General features: G+C 45.9%; 2 protein-coding genes across 4 annotated transcripts in view; one reads left to right on the top strand and one right to left on the bottom strand.

Annotated features, from left to right (window-relative positions):
* Positions 1-20,202, top strand: part of ralgps2 (Ral GEF with PH domain and SH3 binding motif 2) — a 31,622-nt gene extending 11,420 nt beyond the window's left edge. For 2 of the 3 annotated variants that reach the window (XM_061296629.1, XM_061296627.1), the window contains 16 exons: positions 617-700; positions 2,215-2,304; positions 2,390-2,482; positions 2,574-2,700; positions 13,733-13,870; positions 13,933-14,023; positions 14,084-14,151; positions 14,215-14,353; positions 14,426-14,577; positions 14,706-14,760; positions 15,097-15,174; positions 15,734-15,839; positions 16,294-16,386; positions 17,062-17,167; positions 17,275-17,366; positions 17,455-20,202. In XM_061296629.1, the coding sequence (XP_061152613.1) occupies positions 617-700; positions 2,215-2,304; positions 2,390-2,482; positions 2,574-2,700; positions 13,733-13,870; positions 13,933-14,023; positions 14,084-14,151; positions 14,215-14,353; positions 14,426-14,577; positions 14,706-14,760; positions 15,097-15,174; positions 15,734-15,839; positions 16,294-16,386; positions 17,062-17,167; positions 17,275-17,366; positions 17,455-17,484 (1,542 nt within the window). In that variant the 3' untranslated portion in view covers positions 17,485-20,202. The remainder of the gene's footprint in view (positions 1-616; positions 701-2,214; positions 2,305-2,389; positions 2,483-2,573; positions 2,701-13,732; positions 13,871-13,932; positions 14,024-14,083; positions 14,152-14,214; positions 14,354-14,425; positions 14,578-14,705; positions 14,761-15,096; positions 15,175-15,733; positions 15,840-16,293; positions 16,387-17,061; positions 17,168-17,274; positions 17,367-17,454) is intronic. The other variant, XM_061296628.1, reaches the window with a different exon arrangement.
* Positions 3,430-12,211, bottom strand: angptl1a (angiopoietin-like 1a). The gene is made up of 6 exons (XM_061296630.1): positions 11,944-12,211; positions 7,208-7,465; positions 6,522-7,142; positions 5,150-5,343; positions 4,290-4,560; positions 3,430-4,218 (listed from the first exon to the last, which is right to left on the bottom strand). Exons 2-6 carry the CDS (start codon positions 7,395-7,397, stop codon positions 4,031-4,033), a joined length of 1,464 nt encoding a protein of 487 aa, XP_061152614.1. The 5' UTR covers positions 7,398-7,465; positions 11,944-12,211; the 3' UTR covers positions 3,430-4,030.
* Positions 20,203-20,346: the final 144 nt, after the last annotated feature.

Below are 20,346 nucleotides of genomic sequence, written 5' to 3'. Positions count from 1 at the left end.
GTTTCCGTTTACAATGTAGACGTTGGGGGAAGGAACCGCTGCGGTATCACTCATGAGGTCATCCGCATTTGCGGCTGTCCTGCAGCTGGTTATCTTATTCTGCAACGACTGCGTAAGTTTATACAATACTTCTCACGTAGGTCCTACCGGACCAAAGTGTGTCCGTAGTAAAAATTGCTTTGACCTGCCGTCGAGAGCATAGAGCGCCTTTGTTCAGGAAATGGCATGGTTACTGGAGAGAATAATAATTAACATGGTCAGCACAACCCCCCCCCCCCGAAATGAGCAGTTGACTTGTCTCAGCCACATCCTGGCAGGTCACGATCCTGCAAAGTCCTCCACATCCCGTGTCTGAACCCCACCACCATTTTGGACTCGGGTTGTCTGCTTTCATCATTTGTCATTGGATATTACAAACGCTGAGGTTCACACGTGGTCTAGCTCGGTAAAGTTACTTCCCACCTTATAATTCTGTTCGCCTGGACCGATGAGCTTTTTTTTTTAATCATGATAACCAGGGCAGACAATTTGAAATAAAAAAGAAAGAAAAATATCTATGCTCCGGCTCCGGGCGTCAATCACCCTGATGTGTTTTTTTTATTTATTATTTTATCAGGAGCTGTCAAGCTGCGGTTGGAACAAAAAGGAGAAGCACAGCTCGGCTCCCAACGTCGTGGCCTTCACCCGCAGGTTCAACCAGGTGAGCACGCTCCATCATTCGCAGCCGAGCACATCACACCTCATCCTTCCGCCCTTGTCCTCCTTTTTGGATTATTCAAGTCGCAGATCATCAATCCTCACGATTAACACACACACACAGAAAATCATCTGGAATTTTTTTCCAGAAAATTGTAAACAAGAGAACAAAGGCTCGCTTTTTTCAATCCCGTCCACCGAGCTGCTTTAAAACCTCCTTCAGCACCTAACGAGCATAAACGAATGAGACCATCCCGCAAGTATGCGTTGCTGCTGAGCAAAGCAGTCATTGCACGGCAGATCCCAAATTCAAGATGTCGGGCGCTCCAACCCCAGCCAAGGAAAATTAGCCGCTTGGATAATGGGATTGGTCGGCCGAACTCCTGCCGAGCAGACATAATCCTCGTCCTTCACTTTGCTGGCACCGCTCTCCGCCAGGAGCGGAGCCCGGGCCAAGCAATTAAATGCGAGGCACAGATAATAATTTATAGTCCGTGTTGACGAATACACCGTGATCTGACTTTATGAGTTTAGTCACCGACGCTAATGCGGTAATGGCTTTCATCCCATAATACCAGATGCAAATGCCAACGTTCCACAAACTAAAGCACCGATAGCCGACTGCGACGCCCCCTCGCAACGAGACCTAATTACATTTTCCCTATTCCATCAGCGGTTTCAGGTTATTACAAATATTAATAATCCAGTCACCTTCGGCCTTGATTTTTATTGGCCGTTCTCGACTTTCCCACTTGTCTGCGCGTTTCGGTTCACTTCTGGTTCCACACGCCGCGAACGTGGCAGTCGAAAGCTCCATTTTTGCATTCTCCACGGAAGAATGAATGAAGAAACTTATCTAGATCGATAAAATAGACAAAAACCGATAGAAGAAATCAAGATGGATTTTTTTTTTTTTTTTTGGGGCGGTAGTGGAAAGTGAATGTCGGAAGTGGCCGGATATCACTCGGCAGCTCCTTGCCGCTCCCTCGAAAGAAAAACAACCCACTGCGCTCTTTCCAGGGAAATAGAAGTCAAAAGCAGCTGCGGGGTCAGAATGTGTGCACGGCCCACGCAGAGCATCACACCTGTGTTGGGAGAAGGAGCAAAAGAGATGCAGGAAAAACTCGTCTTCTTTCCATTTCGGCCTGATTGAATCAATGACTTGTTTGTATGCAGAGCCACTCCACAGACTCGTACGCATTCCTTCTTGAGTTTATAAATAATGTCAACGGGTATTTATTGAAACTCTGGATATTATTTGTACAGTTTCAAACTGTTCCCAGGTGTCCCCATAACATCTGGGTGACAAGCTTTTGTCAAAATATACCATCTTCAAGCCCGCTTTTTATATATTTTGCTGGGCCGATGGCGAAGGCCGACTTGTTGCCATGGCAACTAGATGAAGCACTTTGAAAAGAAGGACTTTTGACAAATCTCACATTTTCTATTTCAGGTTTTACACCAAGGCTAAAGTTATTTCTTATCATCTCTGTTTGTGTGTGGTTTTTTTTAACCCAGACCAGTTTCTGGGTGGTTCGGGAGATCCTCCACGCGCAGACGCTGAAGATCAGAGCCGAGGTGCTGAGTCTATACATCCGCACCGCCAAGGTACACACATCCCCCACCTCTTGCATAACACCACCTCAAGTCCTGGCCGTTGTTTGCATTGAAAGCAAATGTCTTTACCTTTCAGAAATTGTGCGAAGTGAACAACCTCCACGCCGTCATGGCCGTGGTGTCGGGCCTGCAGAGCGCTCCCATTTTTAGGCTCACCAAAACATGGGCGGTGAGTATTTTTATCCCCATTTTAAAGACAAGTGTTATTTTTGGCAGTTGGGTCAAGTCAATTTTTTCCTTCAATTATTCCACCCTTCTAGTTACTGAGTCGCAAGGACAAGGCCACGTTTGACCGGCTCGACTTCCTGATGTCCAAAGAGGACAATTACAAGCGTCTGCGGGACTACATAAGCAGCCAGAGCATGGTGTCGTGTATACCATACCTAGGTAACACACACACACACACACACACCCTTGTTAACCACGAGCCCATAAACATCAACAGAACGTGTTGGAATGCGACAGTTGAGAAAGCGTAACACAAAATGGCATCATCGGCTTTGTCTTCCCTGCGCCCAAAAACATTCATTTGGCCGGCCCATGTTCCTTCCCGCTAGAACAAACCTATAAATCAGCGAGAAATTGGGGACTAAGTCGTCTTTCCTGTAATATTTACACCCTCTCCTCGCTTTGACGCCAAGATGACATCACGCACGGGTTTCCAGCGAGGAAAATCCTGTTGCTTACTTACCGCGTGTTCTGCTTTTAGTTTGGCAGATTGTGGAGACGCGTCGTTAAATTCCGTTTTTCAGCTCTGCTCATAACGAGATCACTTTTCCGAAGAGAGGCAACGGCAGTAACGTGCGTGACCCTAAAGCCGACCTATCATTAGGCCCGGTGGACAGACCGCCGCTCTGTCTGCGCTTTTCACAGTGGCGCTCTGTTCGACGCTCTGATTAACTTGTTCCTGTTCACGCAAGTCAATCACGGGGTGCACACAGAGTCCTTCCTTGTTTGGAGTAGAATCGAGCAAGGGGTCTTTGGGGTGTCTCGCATGCTGTAAGTGAATTTACAAGAACGGCCGTTGCTGTGTCTGTTTAGCGGCTAGTGCTAACGGTAGCAGTCTAGCTAGCAAGCATCTTAATTTCTCAAGCTGAACAGTAAAGGCCACACCAATGTTTTACAAAATACTTTTAATGGGACAGTTTGAATGACAACATTCTTTTTCCTTCATATAAGTGTAGCCCCCCTCCATCGTCTGCAGCGTCTTATTTTATTTTTTTTTGCATTTCCAAAACAGGGCTTGAGTGGTTTTTGTGGCAGTATGCATAAATATTTCCAGTTGACAAATGACAATACTGGGCAAAATATCAATAGAGAGAACTGCGCGGCTATAATAGAAAGTGGCTTTGTGAACATTTTGGCCTGAGTATTTATACGTCTGCACAATTCAGTGCCAGGAATTCCTAAAAAATGTCGTGTGACCCTGGAAAAGTATGAAACAAGTTTATTCTTTAGCCTTCCATATAAACAAAATACTGACTATTCCCAGGCTGGATTCATGCTGGAATTGCTCAAGGGAGACAATTCAGATTTTTTTTCCCCCCTGACTTGAGGTTCAAGACTGTTTCAATTCATTTGGGCATTAGAGCTGCTCGGAGTCCATCGATCCTCGCGAATGCCGTCGTTTAGTCCTCCTCGTACCTGTTCAGTGTCTAGTCAGGAATATTTTTGGGCCGCGTGAAATAAGGCTGAGTTGAGCCGATGCGGCGAGGTTCTAGTCGATGGGTCGGATCATCAGGCACACGGACTTGAGCGAGTAGAACCCCCCTCCGTATTCGGCCCAGAAGATGCCGTCTTGAAACTTGCTGCGGTAAACTCCGCCACTGTACCACACGCCGTTCAAGTTGGTCTGGCCGCACGCGTTGTACCACCAGCCGCCCTTGTGGAAGTGGGCGCAGTTGCCTTGAGGAGGAGGAAGGGGAGCCATCAAGAGCAACCCGAGCTGATTCCCGCCACCTCGGACCGGCACGTACCTGAGAAGGCGTCCTTGTCTCGGTCCAGCGTGGTGAACTGTTTGCCGTTGTGGCTGGCGAAGGAGTCGCCGGCGTTGCCCTGGTAGGCGCCCAACCTCAGGCGGTAGCCCTCGCTCTCCGACTCCAGGCGGAAGCTTCCGTACTCGGCGTAGACCTTCTTGCCGTTCCAGTCCTCCAGCTCCACCATCAGTTTGTAGTCGCCCTGCTTGGCCAGGTTGTAGATGTTCTCCAGCCCGAGCCAGTGTTCGCCGTCAATGTTGCCAAAGCCTCTCTGCGAGGTTCAAAGTGAGAAATGGGATTTTTGTGAAAAGAAATCGTTCATTTTAGTTCAAGGCTCCAGAGGTGTTAACCAACCGATAATTCGACTCACGGAGATGTTAATGTAATGAAGCCGAAGCTCGTCTTTCGGGATTTCAGCGCGGCTCAACTTAAGTAAATTCGCAGCTGCTCAAATGACTCTCTCGCTGCGCTGCCAAACGCCGGCATTGATTTCTAAATGTACTTTCTTTTTATGACACGACAGAAAACTCCTCGGGCAGACATTTTCGTGAGCCGGTTGTGTATCGCAGTGAAGTCGGGAAGCTAAAGGGCTGACTCGTCAGGAAGAATAAACACGCCGCGTTTCCATCTCGACCTACCGGCACTTTGCTAAGTCTGTATATGTGCGTTACGGTGCCTGGCCGCGACTGCGCTTTCTTTGAAAATATCCAGCTAAACTGTTTACAGTCACGGAACACGCGTTCGTTTAGTGGCCCCGAAACGAACCCGCCGTCCATCCATTTTTCTGAAGTCGTCATTAAAGCTGAGCTGGGACTTGAAGGTTCAGACCTGAGACTTACTCATGACTTGGTCCCGCTTACCTTGTAGTTCTCCCAGTTGCGGAAGAAATTAACCGAGCCGTCTCGCCGCCTCTGCAACACGGTCCAGCCGCCGTTGTCGAGGCCGTGCTCGCACCAAACTTGGATGAGCCGCTCGCTGCCATCGGTCTTGAGCAGGTACATCCCGCTGGTGGTGTGACCGGCTTTGCGTACCTGGAAACAGTCCTTGAATGGACCTGAAGTCGAACAAAAAAAGGAAATCAAAATGAACCCTGTACTCTCACAAAAATTAATAATGCTATAAAAGAGACACTCGAAAAACAAATCAAGACAATCGTAATTAAATACAATATGAAATAAATAAAATACATTGCAAATAGTATAAACAAATAATATATTGATCATGAAATATGTAAATGACTAAAACCAGTATAATAAAATTGAAGATTGAAATCGTAAATCTTAGAATAAGTCAAATCAAACCCAATTATTCTGCCATCTAAAAATAAATGATATGCAAAAAATGCAAAAACCTGAAAAAAAAGTATCTAATAAAAAGGCAATTTACCGTAAAATCAATCAAATTAATCAACCTCGATATAGAGGCAATAAAATACTAATAAATAAGATAAAAATGTAATATGTATATTATATATAATATATACAGTCATTATAGCGTGATATAATTCAAGTACTTTTTAAAAGGAATATTTTAAAAAGTCAATTTCGTCTTTCAATAAACAAAGGGGAAAAAAAGTGTCAGTGTCTGGAGGGGATGCAAAACATCTCCTTTCAGCCACAAGCCATCCAAACATCCTGTCGTCTCAAGCCATCCAAACACACTTTTGATTGTTGTCCAAATGAACATTCACAAGCGGGTTGCCATCAAGCCGAAACAGCTGAATCATCCCACCGCGTTTCCTCCGTTTACCCTTGTGTGAGTGTTCATAAACTAGCATGAACACGAGTGTTGGTGAAGTTCCAGCTTTAATATCACTAAAAACCTTCTGCAATGTCAAACTTGAGGATGCTTTAGTTTTATGCCGCTCGCTTTCTTGTTACATAAATACGCTCGTGTGGACTGGATGCTCAAAACCCTCGTGAGGATTTGTTCTTGGATTGTTTTTGGACCACAATCTGCCGTAATTGGCTACACATGCTCAGTGAAGGACGGCCAATGGAGGACTGGATGATTTCACTGTCTCACTTGCATGCCATCAAATGTGTTTTTGGTCTGCACGCTCAAAGAATATTCAAGATGGTGGTCTGTCAAAAGTGACTAAAGCAAGACAATTAGTTTTTTTGGCAGGACTTACTCCCTTCGAGTCTTCTTGCATGCTCTATAGGGTTTAAGTCTGGGAATTGAGTTTTTGGGATGCCGTGACTATCGTGAAGTGAGGAGACTGGTACCTACCGTCAGATGTGAGAGTCCCCTGCGGCGGGGGAGGTTCCATTCCAAACGGGCTCTGAGTGGGCGAGTTTGTTCGCGACCCTCGCGAAAACGCCCTCTTGTTGTGGTCCCGCTGGATTTCATTAGTGAAGCGGTTGTTGATGGGTATCGTCTGCGGCACCACCTGAACCAGCGGCGGCACGGCGGGCATATCGCCGCGCCCCGCCGGTCTCAGGCATTGCTCCTCCAGAGCCGAGATGAGAACGGACTGGTTGTTGACCACCCCGGCCATGGTGGCGAAGCGGACCTCCAGCTCCCTGTACCTGGAGTTGAGCCGTACCATCTCGGAGGTCACGTTAAGGACGCGGTTCTCCAGTTGGGCCAGCTCCAGGGAGTTGTCCCGCTTCCTTATGATCTCATGCAGCAGCTGCATGTAAAGCTGGGTCACCCTGGAGTTCATGTTCCTGCTCTCTTTCCTCAGCAGCTTCATCTCGTTCACCAGGTTGCCGTCCACGTCCACCACCAGCTGCAGCGTGTCGATCTCACGCCGCTGTTTGCTCAGAACCTCCCGCACGTCCGCAAGGTCCATGCGGGTCACTCTGTCCTTGTCTGGCTCGGGGCCGGTGGCGCTAGCACAGATCGGACCTGAGAAGTTTTGACAGTGAGACCTTTGGTACTGCTTCAGACCTTAAAAAAAATAAGTTTCAAACCTGTAATTTTCTGCTCAGGAACTAGGAAGGTGTAGGAGCACTTTTTGGCATCGGGATCCGCGGGAGCTCTTTTACTTCTGTGAAAAGACGTCTCTTTGGTCGTCCGGGTTTCCCTGGAGTTCCCGCAGGAACTTCCCTCCCACAGGGAGAGGCAGAGTAGAGCGCACAGGCTCCACATCAGACCCCGCATTGCTGTTTTGGTGGATTGATGGACAGCTACTCACGCTCCCCCTCCTCCAAGGAGCCCCCCAGGCCCGCCTGCACCGAGACGAGACCATTAAAGTTGAGAGGTTCTCCAAACGTAGACCGTTCAGTAAAATAATCCGTGATAAAAATATAAAATGAAAGGCGACTGGTTTTGAGGAAAGCGCCGTGACAATGAAAAGTCACCAATTAGTCTTTCTCCTCATCGAGATTCTATTCCTGGTTTCCGACCGGCACAGAAACGCTGACGCCACCCCACTTAGCTCCCCCCGGCCCCGCTCTTGACTTCTTCTAAAGCGGCTGCATCGCTCTTGACAGTCAGTCCTGACTCATCGCAAAAACCACGAAACCCGGTCCCTTCTGTGTCTCCCCTCATGACGCAATTGTGGTTCTTGAGGGGGCCTATATATTTTGATTGTATGGTTAAAAAAAACCTCCTAAATGAATTATAGGACAATGTAGCTGAACAGCCGGAGTTCGTATTGTCCCTTTTTACCGTTTCGCAGGCCGTTTCCTCTTTTGCGGTTTCCAGCTAAATCACTTTTGGCACACATCGGGGAAACTCGATCCCCATTTGTCTCCCCGAATAGCAATAAGATTAATACCATCTTCTCGTCCTGTTCGTCACTCTTGACAAAACGCGCGTGTTCAATAACATGGCTGTGAAAGCAGCAAGAAGCAGCGTGGAACAAAGCAGCCGCCGCAGGACTCCAACCCCGCCCGCCTTACAGTATATTTTGGCAACACGGACCTCGTCATAAGTCTTTCAAAGTGCACAGCGAGGGTCCTCAACCTTCTAACAGTTATTAACAGGCCTCTTCTCCCGGCTCGCTATTTCTGCACTGCATTTGGCTGACTGTGGTTCATCTTCCTGCTTTGTACTTTTGTCCTATGGGGATTTTCAATCTTTTGTAGTTTAACACTTTGTTTTTTTTTTTGCTCGGACTTAAGTTCCAGGCCATTTCTCAATGAGTTAGAAAAGAAAAAGACAAAAGTGACGCCGCCCACCCATGGTTTAACACCACTCTAATTACCAAGTGTCATCTTTTTTTTTTTCCTGTATATCTTTAGCTTCAGACCTTATGGCTAAAACTTAAACAAACAAAAAAAGGGACCAGTTTGCAGAAATACTCATTCAATCAATTTGACTGAGTGAAAAATGGCCGTGGCAGAGGTGTGCGAGCTCTTTTAGTTCTTGAGATTTATGGACTCATTTAAAGCTTTTCCATCCAACTTGTTCACAATGAAAGCAAGTCTTTGTCTCTGAGAGCATATACTTGCGTTTTTTTTTCCCCCCGCAGCCGTCCTTTATTAATTAAAGAGTTCAGTAGCAGCTTTTTGGACTACAAAATGGTTTAAGCTGTTTTCCTGCCCACTCGTTTGCATATCATAAGAAAATGTAAACTCTTCCATGTGTTGCCTCATTGCTGAGGAAAAATGGTTTTGGCTTAGAGTATTGGAAATAATAGTCAACGTGTGTTTGTTGTCGGGGAGTAGGGAAACAAAATTGCTTAAAACTGCAAAATCTTCGAGATTATGAAACTCTTTCTCCTATTTGGTTTACATCATAAGCAATTTATTGCGTTATGAATAGGACTAATTCTACTTTGGTTAACAGTATAAAAATAGTTGGAAGACAAATGTCAATAAACAACAGATAGATCAAATCCATTCACCCTATAAACATGAATTAAGCATGCTTTTGTTTTCTTTAGCCAAAAATGATGTGGCGGGCCGTTTCTGGCCCCCGGGCCTCGAGTTTGATGCTTGTGATATAGGCTACATCCTTTTTGAGTCCGACTCGATCATTACATGTTTTATGGACACGAGATCATTTTTCAAGTCTTGATGCATTTTCCACCCATCAGGCTCAGTAGATTGTTCCATGCACCAATCCCTACTGTCTGCAGTGATTTACCAAAGCTGTAACCTGGGGAAAAATGTATATTTTTTTATAGCCCGTATTCTGTATTCCCCAGCAAAAAAAAAAATCCCCATCTGGATTTTTGACAAAAAAAGTTCCTGAAATCCACAACAGATGAACAACAAAAATCAATCGTGTCGATCTGGCGTCCAAGCTTTTGATTACGACATCTTGTCACCAGCCACTTTTGTTTGTGCTACACGCAAACCGGCTCTCTCCCTCTTCTTGCCGACACAGATGTGACAGCATAAATAGTGTTGGAGCAGTCTGAGGGGGGAAAAAAAAAGTGTCTGTAAGCAGACGAAAGCCAGCATGAGGTGAGCCCAGCACGCCGGCTGACCTTTTTCAGCCCCCCAAAAAATCCAGCCTACTAAAATGAAAAATACCTCCCAAAGAAATTAGCCATTGTCACCAGCATGGGACGGAAAATGCTTTTGTGTTGCCTCATGAGTGCCAGTGTTTTATGTCTTGCTGTTAAACGCCACATGTGGGACGGATTTAAAAAAAGAAAACTAACGACGAAGGGTTTGCTTCACAAAAACGGGATTTGAGCCAACAGCCGTGTCGGAGGCCTTCCCCGGAGGATTTAAAAATGAAAGATGGTGGTGGGTTAGAATGGAGATGTTTTCCCAGATTAAGTGGCTCACTTTGGAGTTTACATCTTTGGCTACTAAGTTCTCTCTCACTTTGGCAGCACCCCCTCACATGTTTTCCTTCTTGTTGTAGTGAAACCCTTAAACATGTTTCTTGATGGTTAGGTCAAAGGTCGTTACGCTAGATTAGGGTGCACCCCCACCCTTCCTCGAGCTAACCCCTTCCTTGCTCCCCATCTGCTGCTTCGATCAATCGCACTTTTGTGGCGAGAGTCTGTCAACTTTTGAGGGGGAAGCCCGAGTTCATTTAAGGAGTTGGACTGAGCCGGTGTCTGATTCTGATGTAATAAAAAAAACATAAAAATTAAAATTGACTAAAGAAAATCAAAATATAGCACAATAGCAAAGGTTTTCAAAAGATGAATAGCCATTTTTGTGCTCTGCTTTAACATCAACAGTGTAAACTGACGTTAGCCGCGCCACTTAGCTAGTTAGGTGACTTAATAGCCAGATTATTTTAATCATTTAGCCAGATTTAGACATGCTAACTCTCGTCGTTGGCTTCTTTCTTGGGTACATTTCAAAGTTGAATTCATAATCTGTACTTCTAAGTACACAATGAGAGCACTCTCGCTAGCTCACAGCAGCCTACTGTGTGCTTGCCTTAAACACACACGGGGCATTGTATCAAAAGCTGCTAAATCGTGGAAATTCCCTCTTTAAGAGCCCCTTGTGATGGGTTCCCCCCTCTTGACGTCATATAGCGAGTGACGCCGGGAAGGTGAGCCTCGAGCCGGCCGGGGATCCGGGTTTGTCTGGAGAACCGGGAAGGGAATCGTAAGCCTCCGGTATTGTTTCTCCTCACCGAGCGCTAATGTTAGCGGTGAGTTAAAAGTTTCCATGACTGCCTCCTCCTAATCCTGTGATGACCTGTTCTGTCAACTGTGTCCAGGCTTCTCATTAGAGCTGCTATAAACAAGACCGGATTTACACTATGGGTCCAATTGACCAATTTGAGGTCTGGTATATTTTTAGAACGTGTTTCCATCTACGATAAACGATTTTTAAATGAGCACGATGGACAATTTGAATGATGGACACACCTCTACTGTAATTCGGACCATATTTAACACCTTAGCCATCTGTCGGGTATCGCCGTCCACGAGAAGGTTCTCACACCGAACCTGAGGTCAAGCGTTGCAATTACTCAGCCGGCGCAACCTGAGCGAGCTATCAATCTTCCACCCAACTTGCTAACCGACGGCGAAAGCCGGTGACACGCTCGCCGAGCGTCTTATAAACGACTCGAAGGTCAAGAGATTTGCGGTTAGCGTAGCGAAGCTCGCAGTGACCCGCAGTCTCCGGTGAGGGCTGGAATGTCCTGGATGTTCGTCAAGCATCTGCTTCCTCTTTTTTTATATCTGCGTCTTCTCTTACACTCTGGTTTTCCAGACTTATTGGAGCTATGGATAAATATTATGATTTACCGGAGTCTCCCGGAGCGCAAGGTCTTTCTCCCGCTTACCGTTTGACTCCATATTCGAAAATCCTGTCCTGGTTGTTGACAGCAATCGCAGATGTGCTTTTGTGGAAACTTTTCCACCACAATTTGCTTGATTTCTAACCCCATCAAATAGCGAGGCTTCCCTATTTTGCCATAATGTCACCTGGAATCAAATCAGCCCGGCCTCAGCTGGTTCTATGCCTTTAAGAAAACCAAACAAGATCTCCCAATCTCCACCATCGGATCGGGTCAACCTTCCTCAAGTGTTATGGCAGGAATGTTGCTTCCTTCCTCTTGTGTTTTTCCTCTCTCTGTCGCTGCTAGGCAGCCGCATATTAAAAAGCCACTTCATGATTCTTGCGTGAATACCGGTCGGCATTGACACAGATGTCCCCGGTGCAGTCACATGTGTTCCTGCGCCTGACACCGTTCTCCAGAAGATAATTCCTGCTAAATAGTTTTGTCTGCCACACACACACACATGCACTCTCTTGTGAACATATGCTCATACCTTTTTTCTGAGCAATGAAGTGGCACGTCCCGCAGTTAGGGTTTGACGTGTGCGCTGTGTTGTGATTTCGGCGAGCGTCTGGGATTCATCTTCTCCTTTTTTTGCCCTCCCTGCTGCTGACAAAATCGACGTGCCACCTTACTTCCCAAAGTTGCAGGCCGGGCGGGCCAAGGTTGAAAAGCCGGCTTCTCGCACAGACTGAACTCTTGACGACGGATGCCTCCAGTTTTTTCCACAAAGGATAGGGGTGATTTAAGGAGGGAGGGAAGAGGAGGAGGAGGAGAAGAAGGGGTGTGGGAGTTCCACGTTGCCCCCCCCCTTTTCTTTTTACCCGTCTGTTTTCTTTGGAGCGGTCCAGCCTACTTCTGATGTCACTGATTAGGGGGAAAAAAAGGAATAACAATTTTTAACTCGCTACATGGTCCAAAAAAAAAAAATCTCATTGTAATCACTCAAGCAACAGGTGGCGCTATCTCCCCTGAACCGTCATTTGACTCTGAAGAATCAAAAAGGAGAATCAGTAAATCTAAATTTATTTGAATTGAACCTAGATCAGTTGTCGGATCTTGTCATGTAAGATGCGTTGAGCTTTAACAACTGTTGAGCATTTTCGAAGAAGGAGAATCCCACAATCGGCCCTTTGCTGCTCTTGATTGGAAGCGGCGGAATAGCCTTCAAATCCGACCCAATTATCGGTGTACGATTACTCCAATTTACCTGATTGCAGCTCTTCCAGCCTCCTGTTTGCCCACTTTTCGACGAGCACATGCTCGATTTTCCAAATTAAAGTCGGCGGTACCGCAGGGCGACTGATTAGTGTTGTCTGGCCCCGCCTCCTCTCCCCCTTATCAACACAGTCATCTACTTCCAACAAAACCGCAGACGGGAACGTTTTTCTTTCGGTTTCACAGACGGTGATATTCCATGACCTCATTCTGCATGTTTTGCCACTTGCAATCACGTTTCAACAAAAAGGGGGAAAGTGTCGACGTGTTTGGTGGAACCTGCGGGATCGCGCACCTCCGTTTGTGTTTTCGCTCACTTTCACCTCATCCGGCACCAACTGCTTCTCTTATGCGGATAGGCTCGGAAGAAACAAGCTGAAGTGCAACTGGCATGTGCGATGAGTTGCCTTCCATCTGCTCTCAATTTTATTTTTAAAGGGGAGATATTCTGGAAAATTGACATTTATTGGCTTAGAACTTGTCTTGCTCACCCATCTTGATTGTAGCCGTTGGTTTTCAAAGCCTTTGCTCTCGTAGCAATATTCAAAGCCCGCCCCGGTTGTCATGGTAACATAATCCAGACAGCCACTCGCTAGCATGAGACGGACGGATCCACCCCGAAATCAAGCTAATTTTGTTTCCAAGAAATATGCACTAAAAAAAAATTGTATCCATATTTTTTTTTTAATCATAGTTATTTTCACCAAAGTATCCAAGAAAAAAAAATCTGATTAATCTCTCTGGGAATGGCAAGTAGCCGTTTCCGGCCTGTGGGACTTTGTGTTAATATTTACGTCATGTGAGGTGAAGAATCAAAACCAGCGAGTCCGAGGCGAAGGAAAAATTGAGGGAAGATTTTTAACAACACAGCAAGTTGGCTGACTGCTCTCGCTCTTGGCTCGTGACTCCGTTAGCGCTCCCTGTCTTGTTAGTGTATTTATCTTTGCTTTGTAATGAGCAAAACTCCAAAAATGTGTGTTTTTGTTACACCGCCAACAGATGGCCCTTGTCCCCGTTTGGCTTCAACCCGATGAAACTTAACCCGACTCTTTCTTCTCTCTCAGGGATGTACCTGTCCGACCTGACCTACGTGGACTCGGCCTACCCCTCAACGGGGAGCATCCTGGAGAACGAGCAGCGGTCCAACCTGATGAATAACATTCTCAGAATCATATCGGACCTGCAGAGATCTTGTACCTACGGTGAGTTGGCTCCCGTATTCATCCAAACCCCGCCCCCTGACCATCTCCACGTCTCTTTTCAGATATCCCGCTGCTGCCTCACATACAAAAGTATCTCAACTCGGTCAGGTACATCGAGGAGTTGCAGAAGTTTGTGGAGGACGACAACTACAAGTAAGTTGGAAGCATGCAGAGTCACCCGGGCCCACAAAATTTATTTTCACCAATGTCCAGGTTGTCGCAGAGGATCGAGCCCGGCACCAGCACGCCCCGCGCCAACGCCTCCAAAGAGGATCTCGCTGGTGAGTGTCGGGGGTACTTTGACTTTGGAGTGCCTCCAATTTACGGTTCTCCGTCCAACACAGGCCAGGAGGCATCCGCGTCCCCTCTATGCGGCCGCAAGTGTTCGGTGACGGCCGAGGGCGCCAAAGTCCCGGCCACGCCCCCCTCGCCGAGGAACCTGCTGCCCTACGGACACCGCAAGTGTCACAGTCTAGGCTACAAGTGGGTCTTTACACACTTTTTTTTTTTTCCTCATCTACTCGGTCAGCCGGTTCTGATATTTGTGCCTCGTAGTTTTATCCACAAGATGAATACGGTGGAATTTAAAAGCGCCACCTTCCCCAACGCCGGCTCACGCCACCTGCTGGACGACAGCGTGATGGAGAGCAACAGTCCCACCCGGGGCCAGGCCGAGAGCTCCACGCTGTCCAGCGGCATTTCGCTCGGTGAGCAGCATAAAATTGCAGATTTTTCTTATTTACAAAAATCCATTTTTTTCCCCATTCCCCACAATTCAGTCAATTTTTCCGAACAGTATTTTACAGGAATGCATTTTTTCTCTCTCTCGGCGCAGGCAGCAGCGAAGGCTCGGAACTCAGCGAGGAAGTGTCGTGGCCGGCTTTCGAGAGGTAAGACCCGTATGGAGGTCCTCGTCCTTTTTATTCCCCCCCCGCCCCATTACAGCCAAGATGGTTAAGATCTTCATCCTGGATATGACATGTCGACACAATGCATCCTGCTTTTCAAAGGCCGCCGCGCCTCATCCCCTTTTAAGACTTGACAATACCTTGAAATCACACCAGTCCCAAATTGGCGTCCCGGCTGGGACTGCAAAACACCACTCAACGCTCCTCGATTGAGAAATTGGCACTTTGAACTATAAAAGGAAAACACAAAAAACAGCAAAAAAAAAAAAAGATGTTCAGTGCCGCCTACCCTGTCCTATCTTATCCTATTCTGAACAGGACTCGGTTCTATCACTCTCTGGGCCCAGTGACCCGCGTGGCCCGCATCCCCTACCGAGGAGTCCTGAGGCCCAGCAGGTATACGCACCCGACCAGATTACCAAGCCCACCTCAACTCAAAGCTGGCTTTCGTCCTCACTTGGTGCCCGCCTTTCCGCGTTTGCCCAGGTGGCGGCCATTTTGGGCTACCTTCCTGCGCGTGTGTGTGTTTGTCTTTTAATGCTGGGCTCATCTTTTGGTGTGTTGGGGTGACAGCACAAATCAGATCAAGTGGAGGAAGTGATTTTTTATTTTCTCCTTTGGGTCTATAATCTTTTGCTTTCCTTCTCGCATGTGTTTCACACACGCACGCACCTACTAACACACACACACACGTACAAGACCCCCAATTAATTCATTGTCCACCATAAAGTCAAAATCAGATTATTTAATTTTCTAATTGCATTTCAATTCATCTCAGTGGGAAAATTGAGTTTATGTACGGGTAGCTTTTTTTTGTCCCCAAATTTAGAGGTAATCAATTGATAATAATGAATTGATAATAATAATAATGAAAACTTGCATCCGTTCAGCAAATAAGGTTTGCCGTACGCCTCTCAAGTGACACCCCCGTTTCATGTCGCCCCCCTTTTTGTAGTTCGGCAGAGTCCGAGGAGCTGGCCGTTCATCTGTACCCCGGAGCGGTGACGGTGCAGGGGGTGCTGAGGCGGAAAACCATACTCAAAGAAGGCAAGAAACCAACGGTGAGAACACAGGCGTTTGATTTCCGACTTGTTTTTATTGTAGCACGTGAGGCGCTTTGACATTATCCGGACAAATCTGGAGCTCTCTGGGTGTTTACATTCTGGCTCTCGGTAACATGCTTGATTAATGATGTGGACAAGGCAACAAAAGTCTTCATTGTTAATCCGCCCAGTGCACATCAGAAATATTCATTAGCATGACGTCTTTTTCCCTCCCTCACGCCTTGGCGTGGTCACTGAGGTTATTCGCAAATAACCGACGCTCCCCACTTAAAAATGTTTGCTGCAAATCACCACTATGATAGAGTTCATTGGCAACATATGCTAATTTCTGTTAGCCGTCAAAGGCGTTTTGCATTATATGTTAGCATTGAGCTAGGAGACTTTGTTCACCTGAGTCTTAAGGTTCGCTAGTTATGTATTTGCATTTGACATCATTTTTATGTGCTTCCAGGTGGCGTCCTGGACCAAATACTGGGTGGCTCTTTGCAGTACCCAACTTTACTACTATCCTGTCAAGTCCCTGAAGGCAACAGAGAGAAAACATGTAAGGCACACAACGCGGCGGCCACTTTGCGAGCGTGTTCGTGCCGATGAGAGACTGCTCAATTTTCCAACGCTTGTTTGTTGGCGCAGGTGAAACCGATTAAATGTTTTAACACGCAGCACAACGCAGTGTACCATATGACCCCCACAAACATCATTGATTTCCCCAAGACATCTGATAGCCATTATTTACTCTCGTGGTACACAATGATGTCAAGAAGGAACATTCCACTTGGTGTGCGGCAGTCGAGGAATTTGTTCTGACTGCCCTTCTATTGAAAATGATTCTATAGATCTGTGAAAGATTATCCTCAGCGATGTTATTGCTTTTGGAAGAGAAATTTGAATCGAAAAAGATACCCATCATCGTTTTGAACACACACAATGATTTTTATAATCATAACCAATTTTTATTTATTTATTTTTTAAATGTGAGCGATCCATGCATGACAATTGCTTGCACAAAGCTCCTTCTTCAGTTTTGATCACATTGACAACGGTGTGAAGCGAAACGATGCAGGAGCCGTGTGTGCGTGCGTGGACAGATGGTAGCACTCATTGACTAATGAGAACAATGACATCACTCCCGTCCTGCGCTTCGCTAATGAAAACCTTGTGGAGGACACACGCACGTGAAAGGTAACGTTAACTTTGTTTCCGGGTGTCATCCTGCCAGTTCAAGTCAAAGTCCAGCAAGAGCGTATGCGTGGTGGGTCTGATGGCCATGATGGCGGACGATCCCGAGCATCCAGATGTCTTCATGCTGACCGACTCGGAGCATGGTGAGTCACGCGAACATCATCTCAAGTCGAGGAGGGGAAGTGTTGAGTTCAGGGCCAGGTCGGATGTTTAAAATGCTATTTTTTTTTTTTATGTCTCGGTTGCCCAGGTAACACCTACAAGTACCAAGCGGGCAACCGGATGAACGCCTTGCTGTGGTTCAAACATCTGAGTGCGGCGTGTCAGAGCAACAGACAACAGGTCCCGTTTACGTACTACCTCAAACTCGCACTTGAGCTTTCCGCGACTTCAACCGAATTGCCGACCATTCGAATTTTGACTTCTCCAGGCGCCGGCCAATCTGATGTCATTCGAGTGAGCGGCCCGACGACGAGGAGGCGGCGGAGCTTTCCGACGCACCGCTTGGAGCTTTCACTGCCCGGTAAAGCCCGCCAACCCCCTGCTGACCTCGCTGCAGCCTCACCTGCCACCACTGCCTTAAGAGACAAGCCGTGTGTGTGGACTCGACTACTGAACAAGGAAGCGCACCACTGCTCTCACGTCTGAGCAGGTGATTGAACTCTTGCTCACCAATCAGACGGAGCTCATCCTCCCCTCCTTTTGTTTTTATTTGATTTCCTTTCGTTGTATCGTTTTCTTTTTACCGGCGTCCCCTTTTCTCGTCTTGCTCAGCCGACGAGGAAACATTGAGAGGACTCCTTTTGGGGCCATTCCAAACATTTCAGGGGGCCCCCGGCCCACAGTTTCGAGGGAAACTCGGATCAAACCTAAGGGCTCCCCTAATTGGTTCGCTTCGTAACGTGCTCTCCTTTGTTTGTGTCAAGTGTTTTGTACATAAAATGTGTTTGCAGGGAGGTGCTTAGGTCATCCCGCACAGGTACGATATTCCCAGAATCTAAGCTAACACGCCGCTTGGATGCTTCCTCCTTTTGAACAACTTTGGGTTGGCAGATGAACAACAGTGATGTGGACTTTAAAGCGACATGGAGGTGCGCAGAATGTTGTTTGTATTTTTTTTTTTTTTAACAGAAAAATAAGTAGTGTTATGTTTTTTCTTCTTTTTCGGGAGAGTCGGTGCAGTTGACACAGTATTACCACACAGTCAATTGATCGCACATTGTGTGTCTGTTACATTGAATTTGAAACTGTTACACTTTTTGTTGTTTATGGAAATACATCGGTGCCATCAGAGTTTACATTTGAATTTAGAAAGTAGTATTGAAATATTTTGTTTTATTTTTTGGGAGGATGAGTTCAACATGTTCAAAAAATTGCGATAATTTAACATCCATGTAAAAGAAAATTTAAAACAGTCAGCGTCTCAAAAATTCAGTGTAAAAGAATTCACATAAAAATGATTTTAAAATATTCAGTTCTAAATTGAATGTTTTTGGAAATGGTGCATTTTTAATGTAAATAATATAACATTTAACAAGCAAAGGAAAATCAACATTCTGTGAGGAAAAAAATGTCTACAAATATATATTATAAATAGTATGAATTCTGAAATGAATGAATGAATGAGAAATGAATTCTCTAGGACATTTAATACTTTAAATCTCCAAGATGTTTAAAAAAGAAACAAACCACAAGGTAAACAGTTTCACTGAGTGGAGATAGCTTTTTTTTTTTTTTTTTTTTTTTTTAACATTTAATTTTTTGAATATTTTTTTCACCAAATACATATACCTTTGGGGAGGGGGGGGTGGTGAATTTATCTACATCCAAAAATTAAAAACTGAATATTTCAACAGATTGAAACACCTAAATTCAATTGCAACTCCGATGGCACCAATCTAAATCCACTTTCTTTTCCTCCTTTGTGTTTTAGGCGCGTTTTATTCTCACGCCCCCACCTCCCAGTTGTAGCGTTTGCATTCGCACTTTGCCAGTGTTAATCAACACGGGAACCGGGGCGCGTGTGGGTGTCGAGTTCTTTGGAAAGCGGCTGTTTACATTGCGTGCGTTTACATCATCTAACCATGGTGAGCTCCCACTAATGCACTTCACAGACCCAACAAGCAAACCCAAGAAAAGTCGCCAGCTGAGTTCATCGGGCCCAAACAAAATCAGCAGACTTGATCAAACAAGTCGGACGATACTGTGGGAAACCAAAGCCAGGCTCGGCAGTATCTTGCACACCTGTACGTATATATACAGATATATAGATGTATATCCAAATATATATTTTTAAAGGTCCTAACTTGAGCCACTAGCAGCTGTGAAACAATCATCTGCGTCGTGACTTGAAGGCCAAGTGAAAAAATGGCGGCCCCCTGGGAGAGCTTCTTTGGTTTTTTGGGAGAACCACAAAAAAAAAAAAAAAGGCTGTGAATGCATGCGATTCAAGAATCTTTGTAGCCCTTTGAGACATCAACACACTGCATTTGCGACCCTAATGAGAATAAAAATAGATTTCGGACAGGCTGCCATTTTGAGCACCTGTGAATGGACAGACGTGGGGGGAAAAAAAAATCAAATGCATTGCGGTTGTGCTTAGGGACTAACGGACAAATGTTTGAAGGTTGAGAAAGAATGCACAAGTTATAGTTGGGATGGATAGTTTGGGTGGTTACAAATATTTGAATCATACTAGGAATTTTCAAATTACCAAAAGCGTTTCTTGTGAATTTTGTTTTGTTTACCATTTATGTACAGTTTTGGTCACGTCTTTCATTTAGTCAACTCGCCAATCACAAGTCAGACAATGACTGTTCACGTGAGCGCTCGGGGCAAACTGGCAAGTTGCTCACTTGAAAATTCCCTTTTCCGTTTAAAGTGGACCCCTGCCCTCTGACCCCCCCTCCACCTCCACACTCCATGAGTTGATGTTTCAATACATGATGTGGTTAATGTGTTTCCATGCTGTGAATGAATCCTGCCTTCTGAGCGAGAGTTTGCCGTCCACAACATGTCAAGGTGGCAACGCCAATGTGTACATTCCCCCTTCCGTGCGTGCGTGCGTGCGTGTGTGTGCATGTGTGTGTGTGAGCGCTATGACCTCATGCTGAGTGATGCGCTTACCATTGTGAACACTGAGAACTAATAAACACTCTGCCCTATTTTTTACTCCACACATCCGCCTGCAGCTTTTCTCATCACTGTCAACTATGTTTTACTTTATGAAATTATTTTTCAGAATAAAATATTGTTATAGAAATTTAAATATCTTAAAATAATACATTTGAGACTGTCAGGGTGATGCCGTGCTTTAAACCAG

The sequence above is a fragment of the Syngnathus typhle genome, linkage group LG14 (genome assembly GCF_033458585.1).
Source record: "Syngnathus typhle isolate RoL2023-S1 ecotype Sweden linkage group LG14, RoL_Styp_1.0, whole genome shotgun sequence".
Taxonomy (NCBI): domain Eukaryota; kingdom Metazoa; phylum Chordata; class Actinopteri; order Syngnathiformes; family Syngnathidae; genus Syngnathus; species Syngnathus typhle.
The sequence above is the reverse complement of the archived record's forward strand: the minus strand, read 5'-3'. Positions and strand labels throughout refer to the sequence as shown.

Bases quoted from the DNA above. Each gene is read 5' to 3' on its own strand.
- angptl1a (XM_061296630.1), bottom strand. From the start codon at position 7,397: ATGCGGGGTCTGATGTGGAGCCTGTGCGCTCTACTCTGCCTCTCCCTG. The intron at 4,561-5,149 runs GTAAGCGGGACC...TGAACCTCGCAG, and splicing joins GCAACTGGGAGAACTACAAG to AGAGGCTTTGGCAACATTGA. The intron at 4,219-4,289 runs GTACGTGCCGGT...CTCCTCCTCAAG, and splicing joins AGACAAGGACGCCTTCTCAG to GCAACTGCGCCCACTTCCAC.